We start from the raw sequence: 18240 nt of genomic DNA on the forward strand, positions 1-18240 counted from the left end.
CCTTCTCAAAACAAGTGATGGTAGTTTCAATTCTCGCAGCTTTTCTTCATAGGTATTGCCACTGAGCCCAGATATCATTCCAACAGCCTTTTTTGAACTTGCTCCAGTTCTTCTATATCTCCAGTTTGCCAGGGACACCAGGATGGAGATGAATATTCAAGGTGGACATAATATGTGAATAATATTAAAAAAGATGCATATTTTGTTTTATAAGTTGACCTGTAACTTAAAAGAAAAAAATTTCAAAGTTCATTTTAAAAAAATAGTGAACTATGAATTTGCATTATTAATGTAGGTAGTATTAATATTAGGCTATTGATTAAAAGAAAAAAATATGACCAGGGATTTTTTGCAAAAAATTAGTATTAAATCATTATATTGTGCTTAATTTACATGTGATATATGGCGAAATTTTTTTGTTGTCAAAAATGCAACTTTAATTTAAGAGCATTTACTAATCAATAGAACTTTTGACATTTATGTTATTTTTTTATATCGTGTGAGATATTGTGTATATCGTACGTAAACTGGACGTTTTTATTATCATTTTTTAAAAGTATCTTTAGAAAACCTGTCCCATGAAGAATCGGACATTATTTTTTATATGTTTTTTAAGACAACTTGCCCAAAGGGAAACCCATGTTCAATTTTATTAAAACTCTTGTGAATTATGCGGCAAATCAATCTGTTATACTGTTATTTTGGGTATACATATTATCATTCTCACTTAAATCACTTGAACTTTTTTTAGAATTTGTCAAATAAAAAGAGTTCAGTCAGGTCAATGTTAAAATTTCTTTTATACATAATCAAATCTATCCAATGTCTAATATATTCTACTAAGACATATAAAAGTTCACTACTCTAAGTTCCTTAACTCTTTAAATACACCTCGTGCAACTATCCCTTTATTTTGAAACTATTACCAACAAAAAAAATTCGAAAATTGGATGAGAAAACACCAAAAATATGTGAAATTCAGTAACAAAAAATAAAAGAACCTGAAAGTTGGCATCAAAGCAGTCGGACATCTATAGATGTTATAGACTTAAATAGGCCCCATAATAATGGGAATTCTAATAGCGAGGTCTCTGGTTTTAAAATAAGCATCCTGATATTTTCAAAAAAATAGATAAACATCTAAAGGGTGTGCAAAAAATCACCGTTTAAAACAAGAAATGTGCTGCTTATGTTAATAATAAAAAAATACCACACGAATACGCATACCGTTAGTCCCGCTCTGAGCTCTAGTTTTTAAATATAAATGTTATCTTTATGCTGTTTATACTAGTAGATACGTTGAATGGAAATGCAACTTAGGGTTCCCCTTATGACACGTTATGCTTGATCAACGGGCAATTCTTGGTTACTAGCTTAACTTCTGGTAGCTCTGGAATGTGTGTTACGTTATGACCACTTCAAACGTTATATACTCCCACAGAGGTTAAAACTTTATTTTAGTTGATTTTGCAATTAGATCCGTTTGAGTACGTCCAATAACACCCTTTGAAGAATTTTTTTCTACAAGAAAATTAAAATGTTTGCAACACTGAACTATCTAACTTATGTATTTTCAAAGTAAAAAAATTATTTTGAACATTTTTTATAGGTCAAACTCAAAGTATTTAATAACTTTCTGGAAACCATGTTGCATTTCTGAGGTTCTTATTCTAAAGCTTGTATAAAATATAGAGATAAAGGGTGTTTCAAGAGAAATGTCTTTTTTAAAAATAAATAGAAAATAAAACAATTTTAAATATTTAAAAATGATTAAGGCCTTATTTTTGAAGATTTATGGATTTAAAGGTTGTGCAAAAAATGTGCACATTTTTAAAATTCAAATTGCGCGGCTTGTGCCAATAATAGAAAAATGTTATGCATGCAGTTAGAATTGTCATAGGCTCTAGTTTTTGAATGAATAAGAACCATTCCTATGCTACATACAGTACGTATAGGAGCTACGTGGTAAAATGTTCCAACTTTCTAAAAACTTTTCAACCTTAATTTTCAACGTAGCCCCTAAACTACATATAGCACAAAAATAGTACTTAAATTTCTAAAATCTAGAGTTTATGACGATTCTAACGATATGTTTAACATTTTTCTACTATTAATAAAAGCCCCGCAATTAGAATTTTAAAAATTTGCGCATTTTTTGCACAACTTTTGAATTCATAAATCATGAAAATTAAGCCCTTATCAAAAACTGGTTTTTAAGGCATAATATGATGAAATAATCATTTTTAAATATTTGAAACGTATATGTACCAGAGCAGGTTTTCCAAATATATAAAGCATATAAAATAACTGTTTTATTTTCTATGCATAATGAAGTTTTTTAAAAAAGACATTTCTCTTGAAACACCCTGTAGTTTACCTGTATTCCTCTCCTCTGGAGGCTCCAGGTTTTCACATAGGGTTAACTGAACTCTAGGAAGTATGCAACATACAGCCAATACATCCAGTGCACTCTTAACTGTATCTTCATACGATAAGTTCCAATCTGTTGCTTTCACAATTAACTTTAGTAACAGGGAAACACCTCCTAACTTGATAAACTCATCTATAGGTGGCCAGCGTGCACGATAGTTCATCACCTTCATTAATGTATCAATTTGCTCTGTTACCTAAATAATTATAATTTCGTAAAACGCGTAATCTGACTTTTCCTTAAATAAAACATACCCAAAATTTGTATTAAGAAATTCTTTTCTTTCTCCGAGAGTCTTAATAAAATCCATTCATTCATTCTTAATCCATTCATTCTTAATTCCTGTATCCGTTTTAATAAAATCCTGTTCTCTAACATGAGAAAAAAAACATATAAACGTAGTAAAAACAAGAGAAAAAGTATGTTTCTGTATAAAGAAATTTTTATTGGGTTCAAACCTTTGACATTCGATTGACCTTACCAACATTGGGAAAACTATCAAACTGTAAAAAATGTTTTTCAAGATAATTTTTTTTTTTTTAATGTTATTTTACATGTATTTACGCAATCATGATTTATAACATAAAAAATCCGAATTTCTAATTAGTGTAGCGTGGGGTAAAACCCTTCAGCGACCTACAAACTTTCGAAAAATCGTTTTTCTTAACGATGTTCTAAATGTTAGAAAAAAAATCATGGAAAACAAAGTTAATTTTGTTACTTCAGCAGATTTTTTGTCAGATCACTCCTTCTATGATTGTTTTGGTCAGTAACCATGGGTGTTTTAAGGCGGCTATTTTATATAGCCATTAGCTAACGTCTGCAATAGAAATCGTTATCGGTATTCTCTATGTTTACACGGATTGTTTTTTTATGCAAATCGGCTAGGATTAAACAGTAGATAAGCCTAATTTTACTGTTTGTAGCTTAAAATGTTGATATTTAAATTATTAGTATTAGATTGTGCACCATTGACTTACCGCCATTGGTTATACCCCACCGGTGCGGTATAACCGGTCGGTGTCAACCACCTCTCTTTAAATCGATTTTTGACCAACTTCTAGTTGCGAGATCGTAATTGGGACCAAGAAAGGCACATCCGCTATGATCAGCATTTATAATCTTTAAGGAGGATTTACACTAGACTATTTCTATAATACAAAGTAGCTTGATGTCTGTCTGTCCGGCCCTCAAGATCTCGGTAACCACTGAACCGATTGGATTCTATTCTTCAGGGAATATACCTACTTGTCCTGTAGTGGTTTTAGGCTTTTTTCTTGGGGGGGTGGGACACCAACAACCCCCCCCCCCCCAAAAAAAAATCCTCCCCCCCCCCACTTATTGTTACTTATTTTTTTAAATTACCTTTTGGGGCAAAGCCCCTAGAGGATATGGGCGAAGCCGTTAGTCCTTAAAATAAAGTAAAAGTATGTCTGTTTGTGTGTACTGAAGTATCTCGCTAACCGCTGAGCCGATCGGGCTCTCCTTAACAGGGTAGCTTATCATAGGTCCCGGGAAATTTTATAACTATTTTGAGGGAGGGTACCACCACCCTACTTAGAGAAATCACAAAAATCCAAAAATTGTTTTACTTATAGAGACTTGAACGCAACATAGAAAGGTAACGTATTTAAAAAAAAACATTTAAAGTGCCACTAGAGGCCTCTAAGGGGCGTAGCCGCTAGTAAGTAAATAAAGAATGATAATGAAACAGGTAGTTTTGAAATCAACATTAAATTTTAAGAATGTTTAAAAAACAATTCATGACATTCTTTATTTAATAGCGCAAATTCAGTTTTAACTCTGACATCTGTGATAGGAGAAGTGTTATACATCATTCAACCAATCAGAGCGCAGGTAGTTTTCAATCCACCAATCACAGATGTCATGATTAATTAAATTAAATTGTATTTGCGGTTTTAAATACCTAAAGAATTATACAAAAAACGAATTTTTTTAAAATCCTTAAAATTTGATGCAGATTTCTAATCTACCTGTTACATTAAAATTCTTTCCATCTTATATAGTCTAATGTGCACTAAAATGTTTTAGGCAGGGGGGAGGGAGGGGGCGGGATTTTTTACTCGAGAACCCTTAGAGCTAGAGTGAGCAAATTTCGGATTTAAGCTTCTGTAGGGTCTAAGTTACTTTTAAGAATATCAGTGACCGACGTTCCCGCCGTTCATCGCCGTTTTCCGCCGCAGCATTTGAGACAATGTTGTATTTTTGACGGTGGCGGAAAATGACGAGGAACGGCGGTCAACCCACCGTTTTTTTTTTTTATAAAAATCTTTATTTTTTTTTAAAGATACCAAAACTTTGGGTAATTACTGACCATACCAACCTAAAAAGATTATGTTCCAATATCTTCAAAAGAACAGGAGAAGCACTAAAATTATGATTTACCTTGATAAACGTGAATTTGAAAAAAATGACTAGCAGGGTTAGTTTTAACGGGAAAAATTTTTGAAAATAATAACATTGTCTCAAATGATTCCAAAATTTTTTATTTCCTTATTGCCTAACTCGGTGAGAAATGCAAAAAAAAGTAAAAGTAACTTTGACCCTACAGAAGCTTAAATCCTCTTAATTAAATTAGCTCACTCTAGCTATAAGGGTTCTCTAGTACCACCCCCCCCCCCCCCTCCTCAGTCCTTCTGTCCGTCAGTCATAACGATAAGGGGTATTCTATTTAAGAAACACTGATGTTTTTTTTTGGAAGATACCCTGACCAAATAGTAACCAGTATACAAATTACTTGGTCTGTCAGTCTGTTGATGATGCTAGGTACATAAGACATTTCCTATTAATAAGAAAAAGTTCCCGGATTTTCTTATGTATTTTATTATCCCTCTTTTCTTTTGCTATTTATAGATGTTGTCTTCCTTGTTAATTTTTATACTTGGTTAAAAAAAACACCCCCGAAATCAACTTACATTTTAAAAAGAAATGGACATACCGACTTTTGTTAAAGATTATAATGTTTCTAAAATCATAATTATTCAATTAATTTTAATTACTTGATTTTGGTCGGGTTTGTATGGAACCCAATTTGGCTGGCCAGGTTCTGGGGAGCGACCATCCCTTAGATAGATTGCAGACATTTCCGCTTCTTTTCTAATGGCTAGGTGAGCTTCTGCGTAAGCTTTCAGAGTAGTTAAAGTTGATCTAATCATCTGGCGTTGAATATGTTCCTCGTCATCATCAATATCTAGGATATCCAATTCTTCTCCAAACATTGTCAGAGTGGACATGGAGTTAAAAAGCCTTCGAAGACCATCCTTGAAAAAGGGCAATTTACAATAACATTTTAGCAAGAGTGCATTTTTTTAACAATTCTCCCCCAAGTTCAAGATGTGGAAAGAAATTTAGGTTGGGCCAGAAAGGGAAAAAAAGGGAAAAAATTGCTGAGGAAAACTGTAGGGGAAAAATAGAGAAAGATGGTAAGAAAAATAAAATAAAAATTAAGTTGAACAACATTACATCAATTAGAAAAAAATAAGAAAATGAGATGTTGGTACAATGTTTGAGAAATACCTAGACAAAAGGAGAGAAAATTTATAATTGAAGAAACAAACACTTAATAGTCATTATAAATCTAATTTGTAAGTATTTTTTTGTGCAGTGCAACGTAAAAGTGCCACATTATTTATAATTCATCATTCATTTTTATCTTTAACTTTTCCAAAAAGAAATTCATGTCTTATGACCAGTGTTGTGGATCAGGATCCGCATTTTTTTTGAGTCCAAGGATCCGGATCCGCAAAAAATTGAGGATCCGGATCCGGGGGTATAAATTTATGGAAAAATCTACCTAAATTTATATAAAATAGTCACTTACAAATCTTGAAATATCTGGTAACCGTGTTAAGATCAGCTGATTCACTCCCACACTCTTCTTTCTCCCCCTTCCCTTTTCGTATACCCCTGGTATTTTTATTGTCAAGGATCCGGATCTGGATCCGGTCGGATCCGGATCCGCACTGACCAAATTTGGAGGATCCGGATCCGCATACAATCAATGCGGATCCGCAACACTGCTTATGACACAAGGCTCTTAATCAGCTAAAGGTATCTTTAAACAACTTCTGACCAATAGAATCTTTAAGTTTCAAGGTAATGCTTAACCAAACCTGTAGATTTTCTTCAGACTGTGGTAGTTGTTTAATTCTTGCATTTTTAAAATTGGCATAAAAGATTCTGATGCTTAAAAGTTGTAAAAGGATGCTTTGAGCTGACCAAACAAATGCCTTTAATACAAAATGTGTACACATTCTATTTAAACTTTATTGGAATCATACCTGATGGTCAAAAATCTGTAACACATTCAAATATGGAACAGCTAGACCAAAGAACATGATAGCATATTGTCTTCCAGTCATATGAGAACATTCTAACAACCATAGACAATACCTAAAATAATAGAAAATTATCCTTGAAATGTCTAGAAATAAAAAAAACTACATCTGATATAATGATTTAGAAAAATTTGGATCTAATCAGGTTTACGGTAAATATTACTTAAGTCAACTTTTCCTATTATTATATTCGGACTTCGAACATCATAAGAAGCCCAACACTTAGTCTGCAGCAGGAATAAGGTATAACCAACAAGCAAAGAGGGAAGTCATTTTCTAGTAAATCCCGTAAAGGTGTGTGTTATAAGGCCTAAAAATAGTAGTAGAACAATAAGGTGCTCTATATATTTGTATTCCCTATTGAATAGAACAATAGGGAAAAACGCTTTGTTTGGCTAAAACTGACAAAAATTTAAAAAAATATAATATTATAACACAACAAGCAAAGAAAGAATATGACATGCAACCTCCACTTTGAATCTCTTACCTTCTTATATAGATTGTATATCTGAATGTTTTCAAAATTGTCTGTATGTAACTTGTTGTGTTGGTTTGTTTCACTAAGTCAATGTATTAATGATTTGTTAAAGTTTCATTTTAATGTTCACTGCTTGTACAACCTGTAAAGAATGGCGTCTTCCTTTATTTAATGGTAAAGATTGTTCTTAACCTTTACCTTGTACCTATAGAAAACATTATTATTATAATTATATATTTTTTTAATTTTTGTCAGTTTGAGCCAAACAAAGCGTTTGATAGAAATTTCTTATGATAGATATTCCAGGTACAGTTATCAAAAAAAAAAAAAAATTTCCCTATTGTTCTATTCAATAGGGAATACCACTATATAGAGCACCTTATCGTTCTACTACTATTTTTAGGCCTTATAACACACACCTTTACGGGATTTACTAGAAAATGACTTCCCTCTTAATTCTAAAATTGATTTGGGGGGCAAAATAACGCAACCTATATTAAATTGCCTTTTTCAGCTGTCGTTGGGGGGCAAAATTTGTATTTCACCAGTGAGAAACAATAGAGAAATCGCGGCATTTTGTAAATATTGTGCTTTATTTGTAAACAAAAAAAAATTATAATTGCAGACAAAAGTTTGTATGAATAAAAAGGACTGTCAAAAAAAAACTAGAAGATTTTATGTTGACAGCATCATGATTAAAATTCTGACTTCCAACTATTAAGTTATCTTACTCTTTTTTTGTGTTATTTTAGTGAGTGACCTATGTAGTTTTCTCTTATATTTTTGCTCCCCACGACGTTATATGCACACATTAGGATAACCTAATAGTTCAAGGTTAAATCTTTAATTGCCATGCTGTCCTATAAATTTCGCTTAAAATTAAACAGAAATTGTTTTAAGAATAAAGTTAAAAATTTCTATAATTAATTTTTTTTTTGATCAAGGATAGTCCTATAAAATTGAAGATTCTAGTTTTATTTTTGTACTTTGAATAGACATAGTAGATCTAGATGGTCAATCTGGTCTTTTAACATCAAACTTAAAACCTTTTGTTTATTTTTACTTATATAGGATTCGTTCCATTAATACCAATGACGAAAATGTAATGTCATATGCTTCACATTATATGTGGGAAGAAATGTTTCCACCATATATATATAGACCCAAGCAAAGCTTAACCCTAATAAATGTTACTACTTATAGTAAACAAAATTTTAAAAAATAACTGACCTTTTGTATCTAAAGGGTGTGCAAAAAAAATGCGGACATTTTTAAAATTTGGATTGCGCGGCTTTTGTTAATAGTAGAAAAATGTTACGCATATTGTTAGAACCGTTAGGAAGTTCACTTTTGGGAAATATAAAAACGATTCCTCTGCTACGTATAGTTTAGGAGCGATGTGGTAAAATGTCCCAACTGCCTTAAAACTTGACTTGCGAGTAAATCATTAAAGATTAAAGTATATAAAAAATATGTACCTTTTTAAAATTCAAATTGCGCGGCTTGTGTTAATAGTAGAACAACGTTATGCATACCATTAGAACCGCTATGAAGTCTATTTTATGGAAATATACTGTGCTACTTATAGTTTAAGAGCTAAGTAGTAGAATGTCCCAACTGACTTAAAACTTGACTTGCGAGTAAATCATTAAAGATAAAAAAAAGGTGTGCAAAAATGCGGACATTTTTAAAATTCAAACTGCTCGGCTTATGTGAATAGTATATGCTATGTATATCGTTAGAACCGTCATAAGCTCTATATTTTGGAAATATAAGTACGATTTTTGTGCTATTTTTAGTTTAGGAGCTGTATTGATAAATGTGAGAAAAGTGGAATTTTTTTTTTGAGTTTTAAGTCAGTTGGGACTTTCTACCACATAGCTCATAAATTATACGTATACCCAGTGGGATCTTTTGCCAAAAAACGGGACATTAAGAGTAGACAAAAGTAAACTTCAGTAAATAAGCTGTATTTGAAGAAATGATGAAATTTTTTTTTCCTTTAATTTTTAAGTTTTAACCTGAATCCTTATAATAAAGTAATAGGATGTCTATCTGTTTGTCTGTACTAAAGGATCTGGCTAACCGCTGAACCGATCGGGTACTCCTTTACAGGGTAGCTTCACATAGGCCCTGGGAAGGTTTATAACTATTTTGGGGGAGGGTACCACCACTCTCCCGAGAGAAATCGCCCCTAGAAAAAAATACCCCCTCCAAAAAAATATTTTATTTAATTTTTCAACTAAATATAAAAATAAGGGGGCGTCCGCCCCTCCCCCCTGTAAAAATTTCCACCACCCCCCAATTTTTTTTTCTTTCTTAAATCTGAAATTTTAAAAAATAGTTATCAAATTCAACTCCACCCCCCCTCAAGTGCCCCTAGAGGGCTCTAAGGGCGTAGCCGCCAGTTTTATATAATAAGATGCCAGTAATTTGGCCGGTTATCCGGCCGGATATCCGGCAATGTGGCCAGATATCCGGTAGTTTGCCGGTTATCCGGCGTTGGCCAGATATCCGGCCCAACCCTAATATGAAGTAAATTTGGCGTGGGCACTCCATATTTGGACATTTTACAAATTTTTGAAACACCCTGTAAAAGTGATTTTTGCGTCTGTAGAGCTAAAAATTGGTCATAGTGTTTTCTGACCAGATTAAAATTTGTATATTTTTTGGACACCCTGTATTTTCAAAAAAATGGGAAATTTTTTTTTGATTTTAAAATTTTTTCTTCTTCTATTTTTAAGTTACCTAAAACTGTCATAGGGTAAGGGGGGGGGGAAATTTCGTTTTTTTTTTAAAAAAATGGGGTAAATATTAATATTTTCAAATGAAACCAAGACCAGTAGAAAGCTTACGGAAAGGACTTTCAGGTCCTAAAAGGACGTTATCCTAGGACGTTACCGTTACCGAAAATTCCCCACCAGCGGGGGAATTTTGGGTAATTTTTTTCAACCTAAAAAAAATCGATAAAAAACGGCCAAACGGCCAGTCGAACATAAATAATCATAATTAGTATAGGTTATAGGGATTATCCACAAAAATTTTCATAATGATCGAACTATTCCTTCTATGTTAAAAATGAATTTTTTTTAAAGACGCGAATTTTCGATTTTTTTTAAAAACTTAAAATTAATATAAGAAAAAAACTATTTTATTACTTTTAAGGCCTGATCCTAAAACAGCTCACATTGAACTATAGATTTAGCCCAAAAAACATGAAAATTGATTAAAATTTACCTCAAAAATTAAATTTGAAGCAAAAGTGTCATCTTTGCAAAAATTTTTGACCACATTTTAACCTAAAAAAATCGATGAAAAAAGGCTAAACGGCCGAACAAGCGTAACAAATCATAATTAGTATAGGTTATTGGGATTATTCACAAAAAATTTCATATAGATCTGACTATTCCTTCTATGTCAGAAATATTTTTTTTTCAAAGGACCAGAAATTTAAATTTTTTTCTCAGAAAAATTAGCTTCAAAAAATAAAATAAAATTTTTTTTTGTTTTAAATCTGTTCTATTAATTTTTAGGCCTAATTCTTAAAAAGCCCATATTGAATAATAGATTTGACCAAAGAAAACATGACCTTACAAGTTGAATTTTAATTTTGTTTGAAATTACCAAAATTTCCCCTGGCGCCAACTTTGGTCATTTTTGAAAAAAATATTAACTCGATTTTAAGGCTTGCAATGGATTTGGAAAGAGCAGGCAATTCTTAGTTGAAAAGGTTTTAACGGATCAGCTCTAGGTCTTACCAATTTTTGTGTAGGTCGATCTTTACACACCTACTAAAAAAATTTTGAAATTTTTTTTTTTTTCGTCCGACTTTGAGACCCAATAAGTACCCTTAATATTCATCTCACAAAAATTTCATTACATACTTTTTTGTAGGCAATTTAATAAGGAACAAATTTGCTTTTATGTTTTTTTTCTGTCATTGGAAAGGAACATGGAGATAAAGGTCATTTTATGAAGGTAGGTCGAAATTACCGAAAATAGCCCCTTACCAAAACTTCCCCCGCTTGACCCTATAGATACAGATTTTGACTAATGAAAATAATATTTGCCTACTTTACAAATTTACACACTTTTGGGACACCCTGTGCATGGTTTTTAAAAATAGTGGTTTTGCCCCTTTTTTGGGGGAAGGAGTCGTTTAAGGGCCATAGACTATTTCTTCATTTTTGTATAACTTTTCAAGGCACATAATTTCTTATTTATACGTAAACCGGCTCCGGCGATCTGTTTTGCCGTTTTTCACCGCCAAAGGCTAAATTTTTGACGTTTTTTGCCGTTCCAGAGGATTTAATGGGCATTATTGGTAAGAAGGCGTTGTTTTTACAAAATCACTCTGTGGTACTTTTATTTAGATAATTTAATTTACTAAATTTCATGTGAAGTAAAATTTTTTGTGCATCTAACCTATTTTTGTCAAAAGGAATTTCAAATGGACGTGATATATGTTTCTTTTAATACTAATGTTCTATCAATTATTAATATTATTTTCACTTTATTTTCTTGTTTTAACAATTGAAATCCATCTTGACGAAAAATGGTTAGATGAACAAAATATTTTACTTCACATGAAATTTTGTAAATTAAATTACCTAAATAAAAGTACTTCAGAGTGATTTTGATAAATCAACGCCTTCTTACTAATAATGCCCATTAAATCCTCTGGAACGGCAAAAAACGTCAAAAATTCAGCCTTTGGCGGTAAAAAACGGCAAAACGGATCGCCGGCGGCGGTTAATGTATCAATAAGAAATCATGTGCCTTAAAAAGTTATACAAAAATGAAGAAATAGTCTATGGCCCTAAAACGACTCCTTCCCCCCAAAAAGGGTCAAAACCACCATTTTTAAAAATCATGCACAGGGTGTCCCAAAAGTGTGTAAATTTGTAAAATAGGCAAATATTATTGTCATTAGTCAAAATCTGTATCTATATGACAATTTTAGGTAACTTAAAAATAGAAAAAAAAAATTTAAAACAAAAAAAAATTTCTCATTTTTTGAAAATACAGGGTGAACAAAAAATATAAAAATTTTAATCTGGTCAGAAAACACTATGGCCTAACATACTTAGATACTTTGTAGACTAATTTTAAAAAAAATAATCAATTTGGACCAATTTTTATCTCTACAGACGCAAAAATCACTTTTTCAAAAATTTGTAAAATGTCCAAATATGGAGTGCCCATGCCAAATTTACATCATATGTATTCTAAAATGGATGATATTCACTCTCAAGGCGAAAAATGGGCAAAATATTTTGTGTGGTAGTGTCAAAAGTTCTAAAAACGTGTTTTGACATTTTTGTTGGGACACTCTGTAATTCTTGATTTTTGTGATTTTTAAGAAAATTTCTATATTGTACCCATCTGGGAGATTAATTTGATATCACGAAAAATTGCCTTTTTTCCTTGTGAAAACACCACAGTGAGAAAATGCGCGGAAAATCGGACTTTAAATAGATTAAAAAGGTCAAAAATCACCCAGCCCTTAGTTTTATGACCAAATGAAGGGGACTGGAAGTTTTTATCAAAATCTGAGACCTCATACAGAAAAATGTTTTTTTTCGTAAATATATTTTACATTTTACATCAATACATTTTACCACATAGCTCCTAAACTATACGTAGCAGAGGAATCGTTCTTATATTTCCAAAAAATAACGATATGCGTAACATTTTTCTACTATTAACACAAGCCGCGCAATTTCAATTTAAAAAATGTCCGCATTTTTTTTTGCACACCCTTTAAATCTGTACACTTTCTAATCATTAATATGGCCTGATTGTTCCTAAACTTTTTTCCTATTGTCTGATTTAGAGAGTTTGTATCTAGATCATATCTAATATATAAAATCTTCACTTTTAACAACCAATCAAAATTTAACACATCATAAATTCATAATTCTACAAAATATTGACAGGAGCAAAGGGGGGGGGGGGATGTGGTGACTCGTCACACGACATACCAGCAATTTTATTTTGGGTGCTACTCCCTTAGTTTTAGAGATAATTGGGTGAAATCTTTTTGATTGTGTCACTAATTACCCCAAGTTTTGGTATCTTTAAAAAAAAACGGCGCCGTTTTCCGCCGCCACAAAATTTTTTTTTATTGCAATTAGGCAATTTTGAATCATTTGAGACCATGTTATTTTTTTCAAAAAATTTTCCCCTTACAAGCAACCCTGCGGGGGGTAAGAAAACGGCGGCAGGACTGCCCCTCCCGCCGTCCTGGGGGGACTTAGCCATTGTTTTCAAATTCTCGTTTATCAAGGTATATCTTAAATACAGTACTTATCCTGTGATTTTGAAGATATTGAAACAAATGCTTTTTAGGTTGGTAAGTAAAAAATATTTGAATAAAGAATACAGCGGCGGGTCCGCCGTCCACCGCCATTTTCCGCCGCCGCCGCCAAAAAAAATTTCATTACATTTCTCGCCGAATTAGGCAATTTGGAACCATTTGAGATCATGTTATTTATTTCAAAAATTTTTCCCCTTACAAGCAACCCTGCGGGGTGACTTGATCATTTTTTTCAAATTCTCGTTTATCAAAGTATAACCTAAATACAGTAAAATCAGTATTCTACTTGTACAATTGGTTTTAGTTGCTGATATAGTAAGTTGCTTATTGCAGAGATCTAAAAAGATAAGACAATGGCTGATAAATTCCCTATGAAAAAGAAAACGTTATTACAAAACTTTGGGGACTGATGTAATAAACAGCCTATTGTCCTCTCTCTCTCTCTCTCTGTTTATATGGTACTCATTTATTAGTCAGCTCGTTCATCCAGTAGGAGGGGAGGGAATGGGGTAAAAGATGTGGATGTGGTATCGTTATTTTAGCCATCTAAGAGAATAATTTTATTAAAGTACATGAAAATCTGTTGCAATATCCGTATAATATTATATCGATTACCCCAATATGACAGTTTTGATGCTAACAATTGAATCTCCCAAAAAACAAGTTTTAAGCAACTATGGTAAAATAGGCTTAAATAATTAATTCGCTTGTTGGTTATAGCTAGCTGAATCTGCAGGCATAATGTCCCAACAGACGTCTGTGGGGGCATTATGCCTTATTAAAACCTAAGTCTAAGACAAAATTTAGAATTACCAACCGGGGCCAACGAAATCTATGCCAATTTGAACATATAAACCAGGAACTTTAAAAACAAAACAAAGAAATTGGTACCCACCAAGAGTTAACGTAGTCAAGAAAATCAAAGATTTTATCTAGTTCTAAACAGGTTTTGCTTCATCTAAATTGAATTCTGAATGGTGTTTCTGAATAAGTTTGTCCTAGATCATGAAATTTCACAATATTTAAAGTAATATGAACATTTTTTCTACTTAAGTAAACATTTTAAAAATCTAAAAAAAATTAAGAATTGCTTGGCGTCATATCCAGAATTAGCTTGTTAAAAAAAAGAATTAGGCTTTTTTTAAGACTGCGTAGGTCTCGGTTGGTAGCTTTCAACTTTATCTTAAACCATATTAAGATAGGCGTGCTCCACAAAGTTATAAAATCTTACTTTACAAGCCTTTCAAGAGTAGGAGTGGAAAGGCAACATATTTTCTCCATTGTGTCATTATCACACGCCAGATAGTAAATACACAGTGAGGATCCTGTTGCAGCAATAGAAGGTCGAGGCATTTCCATCAGCAGCTCAAGTCCACCTGGTATAAAACAAAAAGTAGAGACGATAGGAGAATAAGATGATATCATCACCTGACATTTTGGACGAGCCTCGGATAACTACAAATTACGAATTTTGGCATACTTCGATTACCCAAATTCCATTAGTGCTCTAATATGTCTTTTTTTGTCTAAATGCATTAAATAATCCCCTTCCCTTTAGTCAGAGTTACAATTACGTTCATTGATAAGAAAAGTCCAATATCTAAACAAGTTATTTTATTTTTGTTTTGGAAGATTATTTATAATGTAATTAAAATTGTTATTATTTTACAAATTGCAACTGCAAAGGAAAACTATCAATTCTAAAACATAATTATCATGAAAAACATGAAAATATTGTCAATATTTCTTTTGTAAAATGTGTCTACCTGTGTAAACCCACTCTAGAGTGTACTTCTTATGACAGAAGAGAGATCCAAGTAAACGACATGCTTCAAAAGCAAGTCTAGCGTCTCTAGTTTCCTTCACGTTCAAATACTTCTTTACTACTTTAACAATTTGACTTTCTTGGGCCATTGGTACAAAATCCTTAAAATTAAGATCATTAATATTTTCACTTTTAAATAAAAGGTCAGTAGTTTTACACTAAAAAATAAAAACTATGAAAAAACTAGTTTTAATCTTTCGTTACGTATGTAATAATTGGTACAAGCGATGACCTTGTAAATCTTCAAAAAAAATGTGTAAAACCGTAAGACAAAAATAATAAAATAAGTTAACCCCCCCCCCTCCCCCATTAATAAAATAAGTTAAACAATCAAAGGTAGAACATGTTAAAAATATTTACCTGATATTCTGCTAAAGGTGTGAGCATTCTTAGTAGAAAAACTTGCTTGGTTTGAAGAGTAATCGGGTAGATATCAAAATGACCAATTATATTTGTCTCCATCTCTGCCCAGGAACTGTTGGAATTATCAGCACTTAAGAGTAAGGGGTTGCTACAAAAGGGCTAATGTTATTTATGTAATCTTATAATAATATATACCTAATATATATCTAAGTACAGGGTAGCCACGGACTTTTTTTCTCAAAATAGTATGCAGGAAAACAGTAAAAAGTATGCAATAGTATGTAAAAATTTCATAAAAAAGTATGCATTTAGACAAAATAGTATGAAATAGTATGAATTTACAAAACAAGAACGTGCATTTAAAACACCATAGTGCCTTAAAATGGTAGGAGGGGAGGGGGGGGGGGGAGGCAGCATAATGACTTCTAAACCAAAAGTTGGTTGATACCAATGAAAGCCAAAATATCTGCAAGGTAAATTCCAGAGAAAACTAATGTCAGGTCATTTTTAGGGTTTTATGAAGCCACAGAGGGCTGGGGGGCGGGGGTAAGTTGGGGTTGGATGGGTTTTTGCTTTTTACTTAAAAATATATCTCAAGCCTCTCAATCCAAAAATATCTCCCCGTTTAATGATATCGTTTGGGAGATATTTAAGGTTAGGTTCAATTTAGGTTATTTGAGGTCACTGGGAGCTAAGGGGGGATGACTTCTAAACTTAAAGCTTTAGTCCAAAATATCTGCACGGTTCAAACGTGATTATAAAGAAAACTAAGGTTAGGTTAATTTTTAGAGTCCCAAAAAGCAAGGGGGGATGGTGGCACAGGTATTGCTTCTTGCTTAAACTATAGCTCATATCCTGATAATGTAAGTCCAAAAAATCTGCTTTTATGTTTAAATGGTTTATGAGATAGTGAGAGTAGGGTTCAGTTTTGAGGTTTTAATGAGCCCTGGAGGGCTAGAGGGGAGGGCAAAAGAATGACTTCTAAACTTAAAGTTGGTTCATACCCATAAAAAAATGGTTTATGAGATAGTCAAGGTTAGGTTCATTTTAAGGTTTTTTTAAATCCCCGCAAGGCTAGGGGGAGTGACAGGGGGGTGACATCTAAAATAAATGTTAATTTACCCAAAAAAGCTAAAGTAAAAAAATAGTGAAAATAGTATGCAATATTTGAAAAGATAGTGGAAATAGTATACAATAATGCATAATATATAGTATAATTTTTTTGGAATAGTATGCAAAAATAGTGGAAATAGTATGTTTGTGGCCAGCCTCTATAATGTAATATAAATAACTAGCGGTTTCGCCCCTAGCCTCTAGAGGCTTTGCACAAAGAGACAATTAAAAAAAATTAAGTACTACTAGTGCTGCCGGCAGTAGTTTTATATGAACTAACTTCCCATAAAAAAAAATTAGGGAAAAATAGGTACCTACGCAAGAAAAAAAGAAAAAAAATGGGGGGGATTTTTTATTTTTTGGGGGTTGGGAGTGTTCTACCCCCCAAGAAAATAGCTTAAAACCACCACAGGACCAGTAGGTATATTCCCTGAAGAGTAGAATCCGATCGGTTCAGTGGTTACCGAGATCTTAGGGGACAGGCGGACAGGCAGACAGGCAGACAGGCAGACAGACAGACAGACAGACAGACAGACAGACAGACAGACAGACAGACAGACAGACAGACAGACAGACAGACAGACAGACAGACAGACAGACAGACAGACAGACAGACAGACAGACAGACAGACAGACAGACAGACAGACAGACAGACAGACAGACAGACAGACAGACAGACAGACAGACAGACAGACGAACAGACAGACAGACAGAAATCGATCTACTTTGTATTATAGATATAAGGGGGGGGTGGAGTTCTGACACTTGCGTGATTATAGGCTTTGTCTTTGGAGTGCGAGGATAGGTCATTAGGGATAAAATCATTCTTAAATTATATTTTGGGATGTATTTTCCTTATCTAAAAAAAAATCGGATTTCAGGTTCAGGTGCTTCAGGCCTCCAGGTGGTCTCCTCACAGGTAAAAATGAAAGAAAAATTTTAAGATAAAACAAAGAATCTTTTATCTTCAAATATGTAAATAACACCCAAAAAGATGCCTTTTCTATAAGTTGAACTCTAAATCTTAAAAAAAATTTATTCTTCATTTTTACCTGTACAGAGACAACCTGGAGGCCTGAATGTTGTAGAAAAAATTGGAAATTGCAAAACATTAAATTGTCGTAGTTTGAATTTTATTTAATATTGCTCAAAATTAGTATATTGTTACAAAGAGCCTAAAAATCATGAAGATGCAAAGAGTATGGTAAGTTTTATTTTAAATCTTTATTAAATTTTTAGCTTATTTAACATTTTTTTTTATTACTTCTTTCATTATTTTTAGGTATTAATTTATTCTTTTATTAGAAAATGTGTTGTACATGTGTACAACAAAACCTGTTCTTAAATGTAAA

At 32.6% G+C, this 18240-nt stretch overlaps 1 protein-coding gene across 17 annotated transcripts in view; it reads right to left on the minus strand.

Annotated features, from left to right (window-relative positions):
• mahj (LisH and WD40 domain-containing protein mahjong) overlaps window positions 1–18240 on the minus strand; it is a 52646-nt gene that overhangs the window by 25603 nt on the left and 8803 nt on the right. For all 17 annotated transcript variants that reach the window (XR_013879209.1, XR_013879210.1, XR_013879208.1 and 14 more), the window contains 6 exons: window positions 15772–15904; window positions 15353–15512; window positions 14818–14962; window positions 6733–6844; window positions 5452–5712; window positions 2378–2627 (listed from right to left, as the gene is read on the minus strand). Coding sequence is in view for 6 of the 17 variants with exons in the window: in XM_080159406.1 (XP_080015532.1) it covers window positions 2378–2627; window positions 5452–5712; window positions 6733–6844; window positions 14818–14962; window positions 15353–15512; window positions 15772–15904 (1061 nt within the window). In the remaining 11 variants the exon portion in view is untranslated. The remainder of the gene's footprint in view (window positions 1–2377; window positions 2628–5451; window positions 5713–6732; window positions 6845–14817; window positions 14963–15352; window positions 15513–15771; window positions 15905–18240) is intronic.

Source organism: Acartia tonsa, chromosome 4 (genome assembly GCF_053477335.1).
Source record: "Acartia tonsa isolate MP-2025a chromosome 4, ASM5347733v1, whole genome shotgun sequence".
Classification (NCBI taxonomy): Eukaryota; Metazoa; Arthropoda; class Copepoda; order Calanoida; family Acartiidae; genus Acartia; species Acartia tonsa.